This window comes from Centruroides vittatus, unplaced genomic scaffold (genome assembly GCF_030686945.1).
Source record: "Centruroides vittatus isolate TY-2023 unplaced genomic scaffold, ASM3068694v2 contig_1832, whole genome shotgun sequence".
Classification (NCBI taxonomy): Eukaryota; Metazoa; Arthropoda; class Arachnida; order Scorpiones; family Buthidae; genus Centruroides; species Centruroides vittatus.
Genome location: NW_027121128.1, coordinates 1,238,717 through 1,263,250, shown reverse-complemented (window position 1 = coordinate 1,263,250; position 24,534 = coordinate 1,238,717). Strand labels below are relative to the sequence as shown.

Below are 24,534 nucleotides of genomic sequence, written 5' to 3'. Positions count from 1 at the left end.
AGAAACTACTCTGCTTTATTGAATCATTCCTTATTTATAAATCAAACCTAATACTTTTGAACTTATTACAGTACATATAATGAAGAATAATGTAAATTCTTCAAATTACAATCCACTAACACTAAATTCCATAAACTCAAAGAATTTTTAAATCCTATTTTTATTCTACAGTGGAAAGTAACTAGGCACTGAGAAACTTGTTATAATTATTCTAGTAATAATGCAATAATAATAAAATGCATGTGTGCATTTACATCAATCAATGGAATTTTATAATTCCACATTGGTGGTGTGGGCAGTGACAGAGAGATTGTACACACAGTGGCAAAAAATATGGCCAACCACTTGTCTGTTCAGAAGCAAGTGCAGATTGCTGTATGTTATGAGGTGTGGAAATCAGTAGTTGCTATGCAGAGATGATGTGCAGTGAAAAGACATCATGCCACAATTTGTCTGGAAACAATCAAGAATTGTCATTCAAAGCTAACGACCACAGGTTTAGTTGCAAATACACAGAGAAGTGGCCCATCCATCCACATCACGACCTGAGGAAAATATGTTTTTGGTGTGGGAATTGTTTATCAACAGCCCATGTAAATCAACATGTATACTGAACCAGAAGAGTTGGACACACAGTTTCAGTATGTTGTCACCAACATTGCACACAACTTCCCGCAGAAGGCTGTGAATTCTACCCCCAGTTGTTTTGATGAAGTTGGTGGATGGTGCCAGTGTCTACATAGAATTTTAAGTTATGCATCTATATTTCTATTTAATAAGGTACTGTACATGCCAAATAGTTTTCATCATCTTGGCATTAGAAATATACAAATTATAGCAATAATTGACTAAAATTGATTTCTCAATGACTAGTTACTTATCCATCCTCCCTGTATATTTTTTTTTACTATCAAACAATTTCATCAAGTAATAACTTCAAAATTCCAAAACATTTGCAAATGTTTAAAATGTTTAAACACAAACAAGAATCATTCTAATATATGGTAACCATATTGTAAACCATTTTTCCTAACTACAGGTGTTACAATAATATGCTGTGATAAACATTTACTTTTGGAAGCCTTGTAACTTAAATATTATAATATTTTGTTTAAAAATCTGTTTTGGAGAGTTAACAAAATGCCTAGTAGCAGAGAGAGTGAAACAATAATGACTTCCAGAAAAAAAGGTCATTTGCACTTTTTAATCACTGTTGAACTCATTTATTTGTCACTAAATTTCATTTTTTAATAATTCACTATTGTGCATCAAATAATTGTTTTGATGAATCTACATGAATAAACTAGATTCATAAACAGTAAGCTCATGACAAAATTAATGTTACATGCCACCCACATGGACCAAAAAGCAAAACTGGCTGCTAATGAGGATTGGAACCAAAACCAGATGCACAAAGTGAAAAACAATATTGTTTTTCATTTAATATTAAAAATTTTATATCAAAAGTGAAAATCCTACTCAATTGCCGATGTAATTGGTTAGGTAGCCAACTTTTGAATTCTAAAAATAACTCTGCTGTTACCAAGAGAGAGAAAGTTCTCATTTTTACATGGGATACTGCCGGCTTAAGTCCAAATCACTGAAAAAGCTGATAAAACAGGAAATTCACAAAAATGTACACAGACAATAATTTTCATCCCAAAATAAGATGTGTTGAGATAAATGATGATGTTTGGCAACTTTAATATGTCTAATCAAAGCTAGAAAAACTCATCTAAAATAGCAGCTTTTAAAGACAATTTATTAAAAAATTATAATTTTCTGACTTAGGCTTAGCATTCTGCTTATCTATCCTCCTGTCAAACTTCCATATTGTAATAAAATTTTATCAGCCTTCTTAATAATCATACATATTTAGAATCTTCCTATGTCTACAGTTTCTGGTTAACCCTACAGTTTTCTTTTTATTTAGTTATCTAACACTTTAACTCCCTTCTAATATATCTGTTCTATATATCTGAGCTACTTCAGACCTCTTTTCTTGAATCAGGATTTTTCAAACTTCTTTTTAGCAAGAATCAATTTCAAAATTTGAAGTTATTTAAGTACCAGTTCCAATCTGCCAATATGCCAGATTAATCATATTGAGAATTAATAAAATCTAAATAATAACACTTTAATCAGAAGCAGAACTTCAGTAAAAATAACAGGGATTAAAAAAAGTACTAAAAATATTTAATCTGGAAATTATTCCTTACACTGTTATGATAAATATTTGTCTAATTAGATTTAAAAACAAAGCTAGTAGACAGTCTATTATACAACATATAAACTTGGAGAATAATTTTAAATACATGCTACTATGTAGATGTATTTTGTGAACCACTTGCTATATCTCTAAATATCACCAGAAGTACATTTACAACACTGAAAACAGATCTTAAACTGCCTTTATGTTCTCTTATCCTATTTTTTTAACCTTTTCATTGACCACTATATATGTTCTTGCTATTATCACATGCAGTAAGCATATACTCACCCAACATATCTACCTTTTTCTTATTTTTATATAAATAATATAAACAATAACATTGATCCCAGATAGTGTAATTGGTAACGTACCTGCTTGGTATGTAACTGTTGTGTAGTTTGAATCCCCCTCTGGGTCATTCTTTTCTTCTAGACATTCTAAATTAATTTATCAATTAATGAAATTATTTCTAATTATTAAATTTAATATCAGATAACAGCATCATCTGCTTCTATTTCCAAATTATAGTAATAATTAATTTAAAAATCTGGCAATATTTGACTTATACTTAGTTAAATAACAATAACAAACATATTTTCAATATTTTAAAAATGAACTACTTTTTCAAAATTTTTAGAAGAATATAGACATATCTCATTGATATTATAGGAAGAAAAACAAAAATAATAAAAAAAAGACATGAAATAAATAAAAAAAACTAATAATTTGAAACAACAACAAATAATAATAATCATAATAACAACTCTCCCATGGTCACCACCTGGTCGTGGTGGAAGAGCCCAGTAACTTTACTGATCTATAGAGCAATGCAGGCTGGAACACAATCTCCTGGTAGGGACACCTATGCCAGTAAGGTCTATGGGGAGAAATAAAGCTAAGAGTGACCACACCCACATTCTGTGGAGATATTTATCATAGCAATAACAAGATCTAAGTTTGATACCAGCTCAGACGTCTCCCGGGTTAACAAGGTCCGCATGTGTGGGTTAGGCAGAGGCTCACGTTTGAAAAATATGCCAGTCTCCTTTGGTTACCGGTGGCGAAAGCAGCGCCATCCCAAGCATGGCTACTTCAATGCCCACAACAGATGTGAGGAACCAACCTAGCCTTGGTGTTTCTGTGGCAATGCATCCACAGACCACAAAGGCTGGAGAACCATGCCAACGGATGAAATGAACAAGTTTATCATCCGTACTTACTATACCATCACAAAACTCAAAACAAACATGACAGCATACAGACAACAACTACACCATAGATTCACACATCAATATCTTCATCTCACTGTCACTAAACAAAGGGTTGTTGATCAAACAGAACAATTATACACAACCACCTTATCCCACAAACAACACTAGAACTTATCAAACAACAGATTGCTAATCAAATACATCAACAGGCAGAAACATCTAACATTAATGAAGATCACGTAACCTGTCAGGATAATCTAGCAACAAGCACTGATTACAGCACACACGCAACAACTACCACTATTGATACTACAGACACTTCCTCATCCACCACTGATAACATTGACATAGATTTAGTTAATACACTCTCAGTTATATTTCAGGAAACACTCACTAAATATACAGGTACAGATCCCACACAAAGACCATGAATACCAAAAATCAACATGTCATAGTAAGTAGGAAAAACACTCACTACCACACTACATTCATTCAATTTCTACACTCTCAGACATTCATACATTAGTTTATGCTGGGGCAGTCACAGTAGTGACACACCATAGACTGAAAGTACAATCACAGACAAATACACAGAGAAAACAATTCTATCATAATCCTGCCTGGCAGAGAAGAATAGAAACACAAATAAATGACATTAGACAACAATTAGGCAGGCTGACACAATACACTAAAAACAACATAATACCCAAATTAAAGAAATAACTCAAAAACATTTTCAAGAAAATAAAAAAATACACAAAACATGAACATCACAACATACACAATACAGAATACATTGATACATTTGTGAGATCCAAAATTTTTATAGTTATTTTTCTGATTATTTCCCCTCCTATTGCTTAAAGAATTTGTGGAAAAAAAAACTTTGCTGGGAAAATATACAACCCTCCTCCAAAAATGTTAACATTCTCTTGTCCCAAACATCATAAGGCTAGTATTGCAAGATAAGTTTACAATTAACATCTGATTTCATCACTTTATTTTGGGTCCCGGGGACACCTTTAACCTCTACACACGCTAAAATAACCTTTACCTTCAACAACAATTAATCACATGACCTATTTTCCCGAGATGAAGCTATAAAAGACTGCTTCATCCCCCCCCTTCGGGAGTCTCTCATCAAACGCCAGCTCAGTGACATCAAGAAATCTTCTGAAGAGCTGTAACTCCAAGCATCATTTTACTAAGAGTGATCTGTGTCTCAGTCACAATTTTTATAAATTTGTGTGAACAATTAAACAAGGATGAATTCGAACCTCTGTGGAATCATCAAAGAGGTATGATAACATTAAAAATTGCCGGGACAAATTCACATTTAAGAAAAGAATATATTTCTTACAAGACTAAACATTTACGTGAGTCCTTATCCTTCCAGTCCCTTCACACCTTTTTTAAGAATATGTATGCTATCGCTAGAGGACTCTATAACTTTTTTACCTTGGATGGCAGACAGTAGCCTCCAATAAAAGGTCAGTTCTGCTGTAGACTTGTTATTGCCTCTAAAAAGCATGTGAAGAGACTGGAAGGATAAGAACTCATGTAAATGTATAGTCTTGTAAGAAATATATTCTTTTCTTAAAGATATGATAACAATTCATGTAAGCCAGCGGTTCCCAACCAGTGGTGCGCAAGAGCTAAAATATGGTCCGCGAAAGATTTAAAACTTATTATTCCCACATTGATACAAACTGAATTTAATTTTTACTAAAAATGTTATGTTTTCTATTATAATAGTACTGCTAAAGCATGTTACTCTTGAGTTTAACGATTACTTATGTTAAAAGTTTTGATTAAAGTTTATTTTTAGATTGACATAGTTTATTTTTCTTAAACCTTGTGGTCCCTGCTAACAACAATGAAATCAAAGTGGTCCCTGGTCAAAAGAAGGTTGGGAACCGCTGATGTAAGCTCTCTCTTGGCCCCCTTCCTTGCAGTCAGAAGTTAGAGAAAATGTCGATAGATTCTCAATGTTAGATATTGTAATTGTCTGTTTGTTATCTAATAAATCTTTGTTTCCATGTTAAATAGTGTCATTTGCTTGTTTATTGCCTACGCCTTACCAACAACCCTTCTCTCCACCTCCACTCGACCTGAGAAAAAGAATCCCAACCCCGTGAGATCATAAAACTTAAACCTGCCATCCTCTGACAAGTGAGCAGGTTTAACCCACGTGTTGCCGACAAAAAGAGGTACGACTTCATGCTACCTCCGGGCAGCTACCCACGCACTAAAACAAAAACACACAGCCAAAGCATGTAGACTCAAATGATACAAAACATGTACACTATGAAAACAACAAAATAAATTATTTACAAACAACGAAAAACTCTTTTACAGACAAATTGGTAACAAACCAAACACTGATACACAGCACAGTGGCACACCAACAGAAGAAGAACTCACAACATATTGGTCTTCTCTTTGGTCCAGTGCTGTCACACACAATGCTGATGCAGGCTGGATCGAGGAGGAGAACAGAAACTTGCACAACATACCAACTATGCCCTGTGCTGAAATAAACATACATGATTTCCAATACACTGTTAACAGAACACACAACTGGAAGACACCTGGTGTAGACAACATTCACAATTTCTGGTACAAAAAGTTTACATCACTGCACCAGGAACTGGCTAAACACCTAACACACATCATTGTCAATCCACAAGACATGCCAAAATTTCTTACTCAGGGCATCACTTACGTGAAACCTAAAAACAACAATAACCACAGACCCACACAATACAGACCAATTACATGTTTTCCAACACTCTACAAATTATTGACATCCTGTATCGCAAACAAAATATACAAACATGTTGAAGAACACGACATTCTAACGGAACAACAAAAAGGTTGCCGTAGAAACCACAGGGGATGCAAAGAACAGTTACTCATAGATTCAGTCATTCTACGGCAAGCACACAAACAACACAGAAACATACACATGGCATATATAGACTACAGAAAAGCATTCGACAGTGTTCCACACAGTTGGCTGCTACATATTCTACACATGTACAAAATACATCCATCACTCATTGCATTCTTCCAAAACACTATGCAGCACTGGAGAACAACACTACATCTCAGGGTTCATAACACTTCCATACAAACAAACCAAATTTTTATTAGGCAAGGAATTTTTCAAGGAGATTCCTTGAGTCCTCTCTGGTTCTGCCTAGCCTTGAACCCATTATCCAACATGTTAAACAACACACAATATGGCTACAATATCAGACACGAAAAAACAACACAGTTTACACTGTCACATCTCATGTACATGGATGACATAAAACTTTATGCATCCACACAAAAACAACTTCATCAACTCCTACAAATCACACATTCATACACCAAGGACATACAAATGGAATTTGGCCTAGATAAATGCAAAACACTTCACATAGAAAAAGGAATCCTGAAGAAAGAAGATTTTGCACTTGGAAATGGAGACGTTATTGAATCCATGGAAGAGGGCGAGTTCTACAAGTATTTAGGATTCCAACAGGCCAAACTAACAGAACATACACAAATAAAGCAAAGATTAATTAAAGAATACCAAAGTAGGTTAAATGCTATTCTCAGAACAGAGTTAAATGCAAAACACACAGTTAAAGCAATAAACACATATGTCATCCCAGTACTCACATATTCTTTTGGAGTTATACATTGGACTCACACAGATCTTGAGCAACTCCAAAGGAAAACAAGAACAACACTTACTAAGCATAAACAACATCATCCTAAATCTGCCACAGAAAGATTAACCCTTCCACGTAAAGATGGCGGACGTGGCCTGATTGACATAGTTAACCTTCACTACAAACAAATACAGTCACTGCGAGAGTTTTTCTACAAAAAACAAGAAACATCACAATTACATAAAGCAGTAACTCTAGCAGACTCAAATAACACACCATTAAACTTACACTCACATCATATGGACACAACACAACATATAAAAAGCATAGACACCATTAAGCAATCGTGGGCTCGAAAGGCACTCCATGGCAGGCATCCTTATGATCTAGCCCAGGATTCTGTTGACAAAACTGCATCAAACAGCTGGTTCGCACAGGGATGTCTCTTTTGGGGAGACGGAAGGATTCATGATTGCCATACAAGATCAAGTCAAAATACTAAAAACTACAGAAAACACATAGTCAAAGATACAACACTCACAAATGACACATGCAGAAAATGTCACATCATGCCAGAAACTATACAACACATCACCTCTGCATTGGCAAGCTCTTGGCACAGACAGGTTATTTACACAGACATAATCAAGTAGCAAATATAATACACCAAGAGCTTGCAAAGAAACACAAATTAGTAGACATCCACGAGCCATACTACAAATACATTCCACAGACAGTATTGGAAAACAACACGCACAAAATGTACTACGACAGAGCCATAATCACAGATAAAACAATTTACCACAACAGACCAGACATCACACTCATTGACAAACACAATAAAATCACATACATTATAGACATACCATTCCAAACACACACAATGTACAAAACACATTCACTGAAAAAGTCAGCAAGTACACAGAACTCGCCCAGGAAATAAGGCATCTGTGGAGGATGGATAGGGTGCTTATTGTACCTGTCATTCTCTTCTCTACAGGTGTCATACCACACACACTATACAAAAGCCTGGAGCACATTACAATTGAATAAAAACACATACATCACACTACAGAAGGCTGTATACTATATATTTACCACTATTGTGGTAAATATATAGTATATTGAATACATGCCATATTGTTAGGAAATTTCTCAATACAGACACACGCACTGATACACTTCTTTAATTTTTGTTTTGGTTACTATGCTTTGATTCTGGTCTCACATAGTACACAGCTGCGGTGTCAACTGAGTATAACCCACTAGACCCAACATAATAATATAAATAAACAAAAATAGCATGCTGCATATGTAGCTGTATTCCATTTGCTTGATAAATTACATCCATTACATGGCATTTGACATACTGTACAGAAATATGTAAATATCTGATAATTTGAAGTCACAATTATTTCTTCCCTTGAATTTCAAACTAATGAGGATTTATTGTATTATGTTATAGTAAATAATAAAAAGTGTGTAGTGTTGCAAAGAGAAGAGACCTACTAACTGAAAATACTTCTTTTTAGTATTAAATATAGTATTATTTGCTATGATGACAATGTTATGTAAAAGACTAAAATACTAATTTTAATTTAGTATTCTTATTAGTGATGGGATGATATCAAAATTTCTCCTGATTCCAATTTCAATTCTGGCGAAAACTCCAAATTCCAATTCTTTTGAATACTTTCTAAGGGTAATTTTAGTTAAGAAAAATTAAGAATTTGCATTATGAGTACAGTACATTCATGAATTAATTAGCATCAGGCTTAAGGATGGAAAACGATCGGGAAATCCAGAATCAATCTTACAAAAGAAACATAAAAATTCTCCATTCATATATGAATACACATGCTGTTATTGTGTACTATAAAATAAATCTGTAATCTTATTTTACATAAAGTCAATATTGCAACACTACCCTCAAAAAATTTACAGCCAATTCCCTTTTATCCAAAGAATTATCCCATCCTAAGGTCACACCATCTCTGGAAACTGCTTTGTTGGTCGATGCAATGACCAGGGCAGGGGAAAGGTAAATGAAAAGATGACCTTTTTACAAGCTTCTCATAATGAGCAAGTCTTGCCTTGTAAATGATTTAACTCCATCATATTTAATATAAATGAGGTTTGGGCAAATGTTGCAACAAGCCAAACAAATATCATTGTCATGAGTTAACCAATTTTTCTGAATTCATTCACTTGAGCCATGAATTAGACATTCATCTTGTCCGACTCATCTTGAAAAATAAATTTTTAAAACTTAGTGCAAACAAGTATTTTTACTCAGAATCACATGAATCTCATTTGAAAATTCAATGTATATCATCATCATCTATGAATCATAAAAACTTTCATAATTATAATGAGAAAGTGATTTTATCAGTTATTATATTATAGTTATTATACAGTATTATAAGTAAACATACTAAATACTGAAAATAATTTTATATAATATAATATATAATATAACAACAATTAAAATATAATTTTGTTTACATTTTAGACTGTTTTGCCCAAACACAAATATTTTTGCCAACCACTGGCTTCAATTTGAAACTATATAGCCCAATAGTTCAATCAATGTCAATTTGCTTATAATTAAAATTTTTAAAAAGCAGGCATATTTATGAAACAAAAATGAATGAAATTACTAAACATTAAAATAAATTTGAATTTCATTATTGTTCATAGGAAACAATACTAAAACAATTTCTATAGTTATGTTGCAAAGAAAGAAAAGTTAAAATTAATTAAAAAATTGCAGTTAAAGATTCAACAAATGCAGGAAAAATTAAGCAAATAAAAATTATTAAAAATAATAAAATAATAATTAAAACTCTGGCCTTTACACCAAAACCAAAAATAAAATAAAATCAATTGAAAATTAAAACAATGTTTTTAAAAAACTTTAAAAGTTTCTTTGAAATTTTCAAATTGTAAATCAAATTAATTTTTAAATTTACATTATTTCTGTACGGTGATGACAGAATATTTTGCTTTTAATATATATAAAGGATACAGATTGCCGCTCAAGTTGGCCTATGATGGCCAGATGAAAACCCTGAAGTCACTATCTCCCCTAAAATGGGGATAGTTAGTACCAACTGAGTACAATCTCTCATCTCTCTAACTACATGAAAGAAAAGTCTGCTGTGACAGACATCATCTCATGTATGGGCGTCACATACTCTCTGCTTTGTCAACACAAAAGCTTCCATTAAACTAATATTAAATTGTTAATATCATAATTTTAAAAACGTTTAATTTTTGACTGAAACAAATAATTAATTTTCTCACAAAATGTAGAAAAACTGTTTTTAAGAATCAGAAATCGTGACAAGATCTTCTCAATTCCAATTCCCAGAAAATGTCCGATTTTTCCCATTTCCAATTCTGATTAATTGTTCCATCACGAATTCTGATCACAGAATAATATTTTTATATTAACAATCAACACACTAAAAACCTTTTTTATATCCCAGTACGAATAGCTTTAGATAAAAACTAATGTTTTCGACCAAAACTTGATCTTCGTCAGGCTATTGACCAGTATAAAATTCGAAACTAATAATTTTTACTGTACATGCTACTGAAGTGATAAAAATATTGTTGCATCCCCACAAATAAATAATACGATGTATTTGCTGGTGTAGAAACGTTAGCAGCATGTTAATGTTGTTTAAGCTTTTTCTCATAGCACCACCTCCATGCATACGAAATATTGGCAGCACTTTTGCATTAATACAATTGCCAGCCAGGCCGGCTTTGTATATTTCCAACGCTTCAAGGTTGCAAAGGTGTTGAACCTGATCTGACATTTTTACCAATTTGGCCCTATGGAAGTCAGCTTGTGGGGACATAACAATATTTTTATCACTTCAGTAGCATGTATGGTGAAAATTAGTTTCCAATTTTTAAATAATTTGGAATTTAAAATAATTTTAAATATGTTGTTTGAATTCCAGTTTCAAATTTTATACTGGTCAATAGCCTGACGAAGACCAAGTTTTGGTCAAAAACATTTGTTTTTATCTAAAGATAGTCATACTGGGAAATAAAAAAAGGTTTTTAGTGTGTTGATTTATCCTACCCAGGGATTGTGCGAGAAGTTGGTTTTATTTTTATATTAAATTTCTTCATATCATCTTGCAACAAAATTTCATTTTCAAAAGTGAGTTACATCTGTTAAAATATATAATCATGCAGTTATGCAGAATTCTGAATTTCATTCTTCCAGAAAAAACAATGATACCTGGCATTACTTTCTTATTAATGAAATTATCTTCTTGCTGCTTTCTACTGCAATAAACGCTTCACTTTTTTCCATTCAGAAATAGTAACTTAGTGTAGTTGTAATTATATTTTATCATTACAAAATTCTAACAAAAAGATTCAGATATAAATACAATTCAAACTTTATTTGTACCAAAATGTTGACTAAGTTTCATACATGGTAGAGTCCTGATTATATAAGATCCTTGATTATGAGGTATCCTTGTCCATATCTTATAATATGGACAAGGATACCTCAAGATAATCAAAAGTTTGGATAAAATGGAATGTTTGGTACAAAGTAAGTAGTAAACTACAAGAATATTGTTATGAAATTAATTATAAAATAATTAGTATAAATTTAATCTATCACTACAAAATCAATTAATTAATTAATTTTTATAATGATTAAAAATATTTTTAAAATTTTAACTGTAAAAACTTTTGTTATGAGAAATAACCAGAATAAATTCTTTTTAAAATTTATAGAGCCTCTTTCAAGTACTGTACATCATCTGGCCAAGATCTGTAAAACAAACTGTACAGTACTACATTCTCTTGTCTTTGTTGACAAAGTACTCTTCTGTAATTTATCTTGGACGATGTATATTCTCAAACAAATCCATTAATTAAGACTCTGTTTTATTACAAAAGTTTAACTATAATTAGATAAATTTAAATCACTATTTTTTTTATTTATTTATTAATTCAATGAATAATTTATTACATTTAATGGCATTTATTCAATTATTGTAATATTTTGGAATATTGCAAAACTGACAACTAAAACATTCTGTATCAAACTGACTTATGTACTGTACAGACAATTGATAAAATTATTTTGAAGCTTTTAAATTAGTAACTAAAACATTTTTTATGCAGGTTTTCTTTTTATTTGAATACTATATATTTGAATACTATATACTAATACTATATTTTATTTCTGTAGAATTTGTGTGTGTCTACATTCTATAAAATTATATTTACAGAATTTGAAAACCATGTTTTTCATATTCATAACATCAAAATAAAGTTGCTTTTGCCTTATTAAAAATTATACATAAAAATTAAAACTCAATTACAAAATTTTCCAAGTAAAATAAACTACGTAATCAGCTAATTTAGATAATTTCTCAGCCTTAAATAAATATGATTGGGTGCATAAATCAAGTAATAATCATTACAATAAAACTGATGCTAGGAAAAATATCAATTAATTTTTTATTGAAAAGCTAACTGACTACAGTCTAGAAAAACAGAGCTTCCAGTAATAAAAAACACTACTTAAAAACCATCAAGCTTAAAACAAAACAGGAAAATATTGTGACCAGTATATAGACTGTAATGTTTCCTTTTTCCATTTTTGATTCTGTGCCCTGTTGCACTAAAAACTAAGAGTGAGTGTGGGAAAAACCCATTGTGGGTCTAGCCAGGCTCACAATGGGAGCAGTTAAGTGGTGGCAGAAGGGTCCAACATTTGTCAGATTTAGATACAGCCCATGAAAAATTCCTGGAGTGGCTCACCCAGATTTGATCTTTGGTCCCCAGAGCAGCTGATGGATGCCTTAACCATCTTGGCTACCCAGCCTTCAGCCTGTAATGCTTTCAAACAAAAGTAAACTGTCTTATATGCTATTTTATTCTAACCTGTTATAATAGCCAAAATATAACATAATGCCTCCATAATAATGGTAAATATTAATTATATACTACCATAGTCAGTCATATAAATGGCATACATCAAACTCAAATTTTTAAAACTTCTATAATGTCATAAAATTCAAAATAAAAAAAGTATTCAAAATTGTTACTTTTTATTAAAATTAGTCTGCAAGTATATGCTAACAGTATCATTATTTTCTTTTTAAATAACAAGCCACTGCTTTGCAACTAACATTGCAGCTATAATGGTTATGATGATATTGATAATTTTTCTGCAAGTTAATTTTTTTTTATAAAACTACAGTATCAGTCTATTATAAAATGTCAGGATACATATTGTTGAATGAAAACCCCTTTATTCTATCTTCAATTTTGTATATTTTGAGATTTTGCTACATTGTTTTATTTCCCCCATCTCCATCTTTACTAAACTTCATTTTGATTCATCTTCACTATTGTTGTCACTAGAGCAAGCATAATTTGTGTTGTATGTCTTTCTCATAAAGCTTCTCTTAAACTTTCAAAGTCAGTTTCTCAAAACTTACGAAAGTAGAGAGATGATAAAGTAGTTCTTGGCCAGTGATATCATGAAATATCATTCTGTTCATCATTAAAAAAATGCTACCTAAGCAAAACACAGAAGTTAATCTTTACTATTAGTACAGTAGAGAGTCGTTAATCGGAATCAATTGGGGACTGGGGTTGTTCAGATTAGTGATTTGTTCCGATTACCGATTATGTACGAAAAAATACATTAACCTGTCCGATGTTCAAATTTTTCTCCGTTGCATGTCGCTTCATGTTGAATTTTCGTCGATTTTAAGCCTAACGAAAATTTTTATAATAATAATCAAGGCTATCGTATCGTTAAAAATTATTTCTTCATTTTGTACAAACAAAATAAATATATCAAAGAATATAAAAACATGATAATTATACTTTAGAAGTAAATCTAGTATCAAAAACGTTTGATTCAGCACGACACAGTCCGACTGAAAATCGTTCCGATTAACAATTCTCTACTGTACTTACATTATTTTGAAAAATGTATAATATGATATTAAGTAAATTTTACAAATGTACACAGAAAAGACATGTAAAAAAAATTTTGAATTTATTTGGTATGTTTGCAAATTTTTTAACTATGAAATTTAAAACCATTTTTTCAGATGAATATTTAAAAACTTGATGAAGATGTAAATTTTTATTTTTTAAATATTAATTTAACTGTAATAAAGAAAATTACACAGTTTTTTTTAATTTTCTTAAAAACATCAAAAGAAAAAAAAATGTTTTTTTTTTAGTTAAAATAATTTTTGTTTTATATAAGATGCTTGTATAACTTGTGACACTACATTAAAAAGATTATTATTAGATTTCTAAAAATATATATATATTTGTCAAATGAAAATCACAATTGTTCTGAAACTATGCTATAAAAATTTATTTTTAATATAAAAAAAATTACATGTAGGCAAGAGATAAATCATCTTTTATACAAAATTTCTGACCTAGAAATGATAAAGTGCTTTTTAAGAGCATTAGACAAACCTTACTTCTTAACTGAGCTATTTATTTTTTTTATACTATATTTTTTTTTAATAATTTAAATGATTTCTAAACAAAACATTGCAATAGATGAAAATAAATATACTAACCTTTATTTGTAGCTACTCGATTTACAGAAGATGGCCTGCTGTTATGAGACATAATGCAGGGCTAGAGAAAAAAAACAATCTCCTGTTCCACTTATACCTATAGAACAGTATAAAATACATTTAAAACTGTAATGACTTTTTAACAAAATAAACAGAAATCTAAAAACTAATACAGAAATAAATTTTTAATAAGAAAAATGTGTGAATCTTCAAAAAGATTATCACTAATTTCATTATTAGAATAACATTTCTAATAATAAAACTGAAAGAGTACTCAAAAGTGTTTTTCTTATTAAATATTTACTTATTACATATATAAATTATTGTTTGAAATTTGAACTAATTTTAATTAACAATTACTTTATAATTTAAAAATAATTTAATCATAGATAAAATTTTTCACATAAACTAAATATTTTTAAATATGTCAACTCTAATAACCTTAAATAGCTTCGCAAAGTATAGTTATCCACAAACGTTTTCGGCCCCTTAGGACTTTCTTCAGGTGGGATCTGAGTAGAGAGTGACCCTACGTTCTAAACTCCCATTACGGATGCATTCCAACCCCCACTCCAGATGTACGACCCGATGTTGTAGCCGCCGACGCATGCACAACGATTCACCAGGCCTGGGAGAAAAATTTATATGGGCCCCAAGACAATAAAACTATTTGAAAATTTAAGTTTTTTTAATGTATATATTACTTTTTACAAAATAAAGAATACTATTTACTGTTAAGCATTTTTATATTACAAAAACGTAAAAAAAAAATAAAATTGTGAGATGGCACTTGTGAGTCCTGGGCCTGTAGAATTTTACCCCATCATTCTTTCCCTGTCATCCCCCTGTGACTAACAACAACATAATATGGATGATAGAGACCTGTATTGTTGATATTGTTATTCTTAACTAATATTTGTACCTGATAACAATGAATTAGAAACAAACTATTTTCTATATTTTTCTTTTAAAAATTGACTTTCTTTAATGCCTACACACACACAACTACCACCACTATTGATACTATAGACACTTCCTCATCCACCACTGATAACATTGACATAGATTTAGTTAATATGCTCTCACTTATATTTCAGGAAACACTCACTAAATATACAGGCACAGATCCCACGCAAAGACAACGAATACCAAAAATCAACACATCAAAGTAAGTAGTAAAAACACTAAATTATGTAAACACTCACTTACTACCACACTACATTCATTCAATTTCTACTCTCTCAGACATTCATACATTAGTTTATGCTGGGGTAGTCACAGTTGTGACACACCATGAACTGAAAATACAATCACAGACAGATATGCAGAAAACACAATTCTATCACAAGCCTGCCTGGCAGAGAAGAATAGAAACACAAATAAATGACATTAGACAGCAATTAGGCAGGCTGACACAATACACTAAAAACAACATAACACCCAAATTACAGAAACAGCTCAAAAACATTTTCAAGAAAATCAAAACACACAAAACACAAACATCACAACACACACATTACAGAATACTGTACATTGATTCACTAAAATAAAAACTCGCAGCCAAAGCACATAGACTCAAACGATACAAAACATGTACACTATGAAAACACCAAAATAAATTATTTACAAACAATGAAAAACTCTTTTACAGACAAATTAGTAACAAAACAAACACTGATACACAGCACAGTGGCACACCAACAGAAGAAGAACTCACAACATATTGGTCTTCTCTTTGGCCCAGTAACACATCATCAGAGCATCACCTACATGAAATACAGTTTACACTGTCACATCTCATGTGCATGGATGACATAAAACTTTATGCATCCACACAAAAACAACTTCATCAACTCCTACAAATCACACATTCATACACCAAGGACATACAAATGGACAAATGCAAAATACTTCACATAGAAAAAGAAATCCTGAAGAAAGAAGATTTTGCACTTGGAAATGGAGATGTTATTGAATCCATGGAAGAGGGCGAGTTCTACAAGTATTTAGGATTCCAACAGGCCAAACTAACAGAACATACACAAATAAAGCAAAGATTAATTAAAGAATACCAAAGTAGGTTAAATGCTATTCTCAGAACACAATTAAATGCAAAACACACAGTTAAAGCAATAAACACATATGTCATCCCAATACTCACATATTCTTTTGGAGTTATACATTGAATTCACACAGATCTTGAGCAACTCCAAAGGAAAACAAGAACACCACTTACTAAGCATAAACAACATCATCCTAAATCTGCCACAGAAAGATTAACCCTTCCACGTAAAGATGGTGGACGTGGCCTGATTGACATAGTTAACCTTTACTACATACAAATACAGTCGCTGCGATTGTTTTTCTACAAAAAACATGAAACATCACAGTTACATAAAGCAGTAACTCTAGCAAACTCAAATAACACGCCATTAAACTTACACTCATGTCGTACGGACACAACACAACATATAAAAAGTATAGACACCATTAAGCAATCGTGGGCTCGAAAGGCACTCCATGGCAGGCATCCTTATGATCTAGCCCAGGATTCTGTTGACAAAACTGCATCAAACAGCTGGTTCGCACAGGGATGTCTTTTTGGGGAGACGGAAGGATTCATGATTGCCATACAAGATGAAGTCAAATACTAAAAACTACAGAAAACACATACTCAAAGATACAACACTCACAAATGACACATGCAGAAAATGCCACATCGTGCCAGAAACTATACAACACATCACTTCTGGTTGCAAGCTCTTGGCACAGACAGATTATTTACACAGACATAATAAAGTAGCAAATATAATACACCAAGAGCTTGCAAAGAAACACAAATTATTAGACATCCACGAGCCATACTACAAGTACATTCCACAGACAGTATTGGAAAACAACACGCACAAAATGTACTACGACAGAGCCCTAATCACAGATAAAACAATTTACCACAACAGACCAGACATCACACTCATTGACAAACACAATAAAATCACATACATTATAGACATATCCATTCCAAACACTCACAATATACAAAATGCATGCACTGAAAAAATTAGCTAGTACACAGAACTCGCCCAGGAAATAAGGCATCTGTGGAGGATGGATAGGGTACCTGTTGTTACTCTCCTCTACAGGTGTGATACCACACACACTACACAAAAGCCTGGGAACATTACAATTGAATAGAAATACATACATCACACTACAGAACACCACTATATTGAATACATGCCATATTGTTAGGAAATTTCTGAATACTGACACTGACACACTTAGTTTATTTATGTTTTGTTTTGGTTGCTATGCCTTGACTCTGGTCCGGCATAGTACACAGCCACCAGTGTCAACAGAGTATAACCCACTAAACCCAACATAATAATAATAATCTACTAAAGCACAAAAATATAATTTAGTTTCAAGGAACTTATTTATAGGAAAAATCTCACAACTTTACATAATTTTATAATGCAGAAACATTGAATCTATTTGTTATTAACTTAACATGAATGTATTCAAATGATATTTGACATATAAAGCTGATTACTATGATCTGTGTAATATATATATGATATTTGGCATATAAAGCTGATTACTATGATCTGTGTAATATATATAGCATGTAATCAATAACATACTCTATTAACATACAAATGTAATCATTCTAGTTTCCAAATAGTTTATTTAATATGCAATACTTTATTACTTGCACTTTACTTAAAAAAAGTTTAGGTAACATCACTAGAGTTCATATTTAATAAATGTTTTTGTTGTTTCTAAAACATTCTTATTGACTTTACATATACTTTTTATAATTTTGAATAAACAAAAATTTTTTAATGTATAATCTAAAAAATCTTCCAGATTATTTTATATCAGGTAACTAAAAAATTTTGTGTGGTTTTTTTTAAATAATAATTAAAGCAGTGCAGAAATGTTCATAAAATATTTAATACATTAAAATAAGTACTTTTACAATCTATGCAACTCTCCCAACAAGTTCATAAATTCACTTTTATAAAAACATTGTCTTTAGATGTAAAAACCTAGCAGTCTTTGTCTTAGTGTAGAACTGTCTGCTTCATATGTGATTGTCTAGTTCTAAGAAAAGGTAATAATCACTTGGAGAAATGTCAGAATATGGAGGATGAGGAAGTATCTCCCATCCTAAAACACAAATCTTAGAGGTAAGTGCTGTTCTTACAGGACATTACAAGACCTCATCCTCCATATTGTCCTAATATTTCTCCTAGTAATTATCACCTTTTCTTAGAGCTAGACAATCACATATGAAACAGACAGTTCTGCACTAAAACAAAGACTGCTATGCTTTTTTACATCTAAAGACAAGTTTTATAAAAAGAGTTGCATAAATTGTAAAAGTGTTTATTTTAACAAATTAAACATTTTATACAAATTTCTTCACTGTTTTAATTTTTATGATAAATAACCAAACTTTTTGCTTAGTTGATATCTCAAAACAATAAAAAGTTTCTTCATTACTGTACTTAAATTTATAAATTAAAATTTCAACTTTCTTTATAAGCAGAATTACCAATTTTTTTTCTGAAATATTTACTAAATACTAATGCTAAACTAATGTTGTCTTATAATTCATTTCATATTAAATTTTTATTACGTAAAAACTTATTTATTATATTGGACAAACACATCATAGACTAGAATCTGAATTCTATAATATGGACAAAAAATAGCCTTTGGTTATCTTATAATTTTGCAACTAAGAACATAATGTTTTAATTTAAATTAATCAAAAAGCAAGGATAAAGATGTTTAACTATATATAAATGAATATAATTTAATAATGTATATCACATTTTACAACTGAGAAATGTGAAAAATATATTTAAAAAAAAGATTATTTTTATTGATTTTCTATTATTATTAAACTGATATTTATATTTTTCATATTTTATAACAGATTATAAAACATTTATAGTTGTATAAACAACAATTACTGTGACTAACTTTTTGAATAAAATATTCATAATACATATATATAAGATATAGTATAAAAACCCTAATAAAGTACTATAATAAATTACAATTGTGGAAGTTTTGATTACAGAATATAATTAGATATAAAAACTATAATTTAAATAAAAATCAAACTTATAAATCTGAAATCAATTAATCAAAAAGTTTTAATAATAATAAATATAGTACAAGAAAACAACAAATAAAAATTGCCAGATTCTAAGAAATGCTTTTCTAAATCTTAATAAATTTCTTAAGAAGATGACATTATTCTTCATCTGCAAAAATTCTAATTTAAACAAATTGTTCTGTTCATCTAATTATATATTGGAAAGACTTTAAATCATTAATGATTATACCATTATTTATTCTACAAATTAAAAATTAACAGATAGATTCTGAGCATTTTGTGACCCATTTACACATAATATAATACAGATAGAATTAAAACTCAAGACTGAATCATCTTTATTTATCAAATGTCACCTTACCAGGTACTATTTCTACTTTATACTGTATTATGCAATCATTACTATTTAAATATGCATACCAAACAATAGAATCAGATTTCTATTTTCTTTAATCCAAATCATCAGTAGAGAAAACTAAAGAGAAATTAAATAAATAAATGATTTAGAGTAATGCTATTTAAACAATTTCCATAAAAATTCTACCTTTCACTCCATAATTTCAAAGAAAATTATATAAATGAATGGCAATTACATATAAAATATTTTAATTTCATGTAATTATATATAAACTCAATTTACTTTAAATCGCTCCTTTCGTTTTAACCTTCGAATTTACTTCGAAATTTGCTATTCAGGAAGTTCAACTTCTTGGCTAGTTTTTATGTTGAAAAAAGGTGAAAAACTAGTGAAATCTGGTTCCAGAAATCATCCTAAACATCCCAAATTCTTTTAATTGCATTAAAAAAAAAACAGCTCTTAAAGAGTATATATACACACATTGAACTTTGATATATTAAAAATAACATTTTATATATCAATTTAATGATATATTTTTAATACTGTATAAATACATGAAAATAGATATTTTTCAAGTAAATTTTTTTTATTGTAAAGACAAATCAAGTATTGTAATGCTTTGAATGTCTTTAATTATGTTCCAGTTAGAATACTTTTTTAATTTTTAGTATAAATTTGTATTGAAGCCAGGTGTTATGATGTTATAATGTGAAGTTTAATGGATCACCTACTTTAATAGATTAATCAAGGAAGATATCCACTGAGAAGGTATCAAAATCATGATCTTACCGATCGATATTGCTTGTTTACGTCATAATTCGAACATATTACGTTTAAATATTGCTTTCTGCTTACGAAGTCGCTAAAAAATTAGAATAATTCCATTCAAATTTTATGCAAATAAGCTCTAAGTCAGAAGTGACGTCAAGCCGGATTTTTGACGTAATCTCGCAAATATCGATGTTTCTACGTCTCGAATTATTATACACGCATTCTATTTAAGTTTAAATAGGTAAAATGAACAATAATTTCCATTATATTTTCTTATAATTTATAAAAACATCGACAAACCTAAGTTCCGCAGACGTTCATCAAACTATCGGCCATTGATGTAGAGCTGCCACCTTTTAAAAATATTCGATCGAAAAATAATTTTAAAATTAAAAACAAAAAATTTATATTTATTTTATTATCGTTTTCGATCATTAAAAACTTTAAATTTTTTCTTATATTTAAAGAAATATATTAAATAAAAACGTAAATTAAAAAACTTATTACGAACTTTTTCAAATTTTAAAAATTTGAATTTCCTCCCTAGTGGCGAATATCGTCACTTTTTTTAAAAAATCCTATTTAAGTGCTTAATAAAAAAGTCGTGATTTAAATTGGGTCCAAGGTCGTTTTGGTTTAGACGTGAATGCGTTTATACCATTATACTTCACGTTAAAATGAAATATTGTACAGTTTACGTTCTGTTTAAATTTAACTGATGAATTCATTGATTTTTTTTTAAATATGTATTTTTAAACGAACATAAATTCATGCGCTACTGTATACCAATGTTATGCGCGTTCATACAATCACAAATATCTTTATTTTAAATAATAAAAAATAAGAAAAAGAAAATTAATTATTAAATTTGATATCTAAACTTATTTTTTAAATTTTTACGTATTTTTCCTCTCTTTTCGGAATTTGAGATCAATGGGATTCAATGCATGAATACTTCACATTGTTGTCTGCCTCTTATCAGTAGATAAAAATCAAAGAATATTTTGTATAAAATTGTGATGATTATGTAAAAATATTGGATTATTATTTTATCAATAGATAAATTTTTATTTATTTTGTGAGAATTTAATCTCTAAATGGAATTTTTATTGGTTCAAAGAAGCTAAAGAAGCTATTTGTTTACAGCAAATTTACATTTAATTAGGAGAAAAAAGCTTATTAAATTTAGAAAATTAATTAGTTAATTATATATTTTAATTTCTTTTTTTAAATGTTGTATTATGTTTTAAAAGCATATCTAAATTCTATATAATTCAATTCAATAAAACTATTTTCAGCAAATTTTTTAAAACGTTAAATTGATTTTCTCCATGATAATATGTAGTAAACATTAAAGTTGTTGAAATAGAATACAAGCAGAGAAATCAAATGTTTCTAATATAGAATAAAAGACAGGAAGTGAATTAAGCAACCACTTCTTTTGTTCTCAACAACATATTTCCGGTTTCCTGGATTAACCTTGATATATGCCTCAGGGCATAACGGCCTATGCTTTAATCGGATATTACATCTCTCGAAATTAATTTGTTACAGCTAATCTGTTAGCAATTTCAAATATAAACTTATACCTTTTACGTTTAAATAATTACTCAATTTTTCTTTTAAATATACAGAAGTAAACAAGAAGCAATGTTAGCGTAATAACGATTGTGCAATGAAGATTCAATACTTTTACAATTCGAATTATCATTTTTAAATCATCGTAAGTTTTGCATTTTTGCTTAAAATCTTATAAATTTTATAATTTGTCTTTACAATTGTAAAAGATGTATATAAAATGCTATCCTGAAATTTTAAAAAATCTATCCCAAATGGGAACAAACTCGCACCTTCGGATGGATAAACAACACGCTTCCACATTGTCGACTACTATATTAACAATGAAAAACGTTATATTCAATAATATTCCAATAAGTAAATGTAAAATTTATTTATAAGAGAGCCATTTTCATACCGATTGCGGGTTCGGCCATGTCCACAATGAGAACGACCGAGTGGTAAGGGACGGGGCCAAACATATCCAATCAGATCATCCCTGAAAAAGTCTTCGGGTTTTTCGAAAGGTCTGGACTCGTTAATGGTTCCTCCAAAACGTATCAATTTATTATAATACATTAATACGGAAATTTAAATTATGCGGTAATGACACGAGGAAACAATCTTTACTTTCTCTTCAGTGAAAGCTGGAAATGAATGTTTTTGCTTTTTAACAGATGATTTGTATTCAAATTTATTTGTTAGAATATTTCATCAATAAATACTTCATAATAAAATCAAATTAATGTAAATGAAATATGCAAAAATATGCGATTTATGAAAAATTATGCAAAGCATTTTTTATTAGTTAGTATTATTCGTATTTTCTCAATAACAATATTTAATTATGTCCTGAATAGCGGTCGGGAGTATTTAAACAATATCTATTTTATGCATTTTGGTCGCTATAGTGACTATCCAAACAAGTGTTAAGTTTATAAAACTGAAATCAACAGTAGTCATTACACTTAGGGCCGGATGGCCGAGGTGGTTAAGGCTTCAGCCTACCGGTCCGGTCTGGGAAACCCGGAATCGAATACAGGCGATTGAAAACTCCCAAAAATTTTTCATGCAGGCCTGTCTTGGTTTTGTTTTGTTAAGCTACGGCAACGCGACACTTGGACGATCCGCCTAGGAGAGATTTTTTTAAGAGTAATTGGCCCCTACGCAGGCGTACAGACATGGACAAAACCCGAAAAACTCCGCGTGGCTAGCTCATCCTGGCGAGGCGCGAACCCACTGACCGAACTCCCAGTGTTCAGGGAACGAAACCGTTTGGCCACTAGTAGGCAGCTTGGCTTGGATAACAGTAATCGAGTGGATAAATCACTGAACACTGGTGACTCATCAACGAGCTGGCCGCCTGGAGTTTTCTTCACTTGTCTAACGCCTAATCAGGAATCAGATTTTCATAGAAAGTCCTACTACTTTGGGCAACCCGGAATAGAATCTTGGAGATTTCGAAGGCTTTCGCAAACTTTCAACATTTTAATCTATACAATAAATAAATAAATAAATTTAAAAGACATCCCCCCCGAAGGAATCTCCCCTTTGCCCTAACGCCCAAGTTTTCGTTACCAAATACCATCAAACCAATCCATCCCGGATATATCGGGTCTCGTCTCTAATCACTAGTTCGCTTCATTGAGAACTCGTTAGAAACCGCAATGAGTATGTTTAAAAAGGACCTCTTTAGTGCCCGCATAGCGGAAAGGTAAAAATGATAGAGTACTCGTTTCATTCCTGTATCGCCAATCAGCATAAATTTGATCTTAATTAGTAATGCCTTGGCATGCAACAGAGTGGTCAAGGGAGTAAAAGAACCAGCCTGCTGCTACTAAGTTCGAGTCCAAGTCTACTTAGAAATTCTTGTGAATGGATTGACTCGGCTATTTTGAGCCAGTCTCTCACCACCTCAGATATCTTTTATTGTGGGCTTGAACGAACCCAAAATGGGCATAGAAAAAAGACTAGAGAAAATGCAAGAAAAAGTAAAAACTAAAAATATATATATATTACGGCCAA

At 30.7% G+C, this 24,534-nt stretch overlaps 1 protein-coding gene across 16 annotated transcripts in view; it reads right to left on the bottom strand.

The window, feature by feature from the left end:
• LOC136969954 (ensconsin-like) overlaps window positions 1–21,399 on the bottom strand; it is a 71,897-nt gene extending 50,498 nt beyond the window's left edge. For 9 of the 16 annotated variants that reach the window (XM_067264282.1, XM_067264286.1, XM_067264291.1 and 6 more), the window contains exons 1-3: window positions 21,253–21,399; window positions 14,690–14,786; window positions 2,584–2,649 (exon numbers count right to left, since the gene is read on the bottom strand). In XM_067264282.1, the coding sequence (XP_067120383.1) occupies window positions 2,584–2,649; window positions 14,690–14,741 (118 nt within the window). In that variant the 5' untranslated portion in view covers window positions 14,742–14,786; window positions 21,253–21,399. Of the gene's footprint in view, window positions 1–2,583; window positions 2,650–14,689; window positions 14,787–20,970; window positions 21,143–21,252 lie in introns of those variants that run through there. The other 7 variants (XM_067264298.1, XM_067264299.1, XM_067264285.1 and 4 more) reach the window with 6 other exon arrangements.
• Between the last annotated feature and the right edge of the window lie 3,135 nt (window positions 21,400–24,534).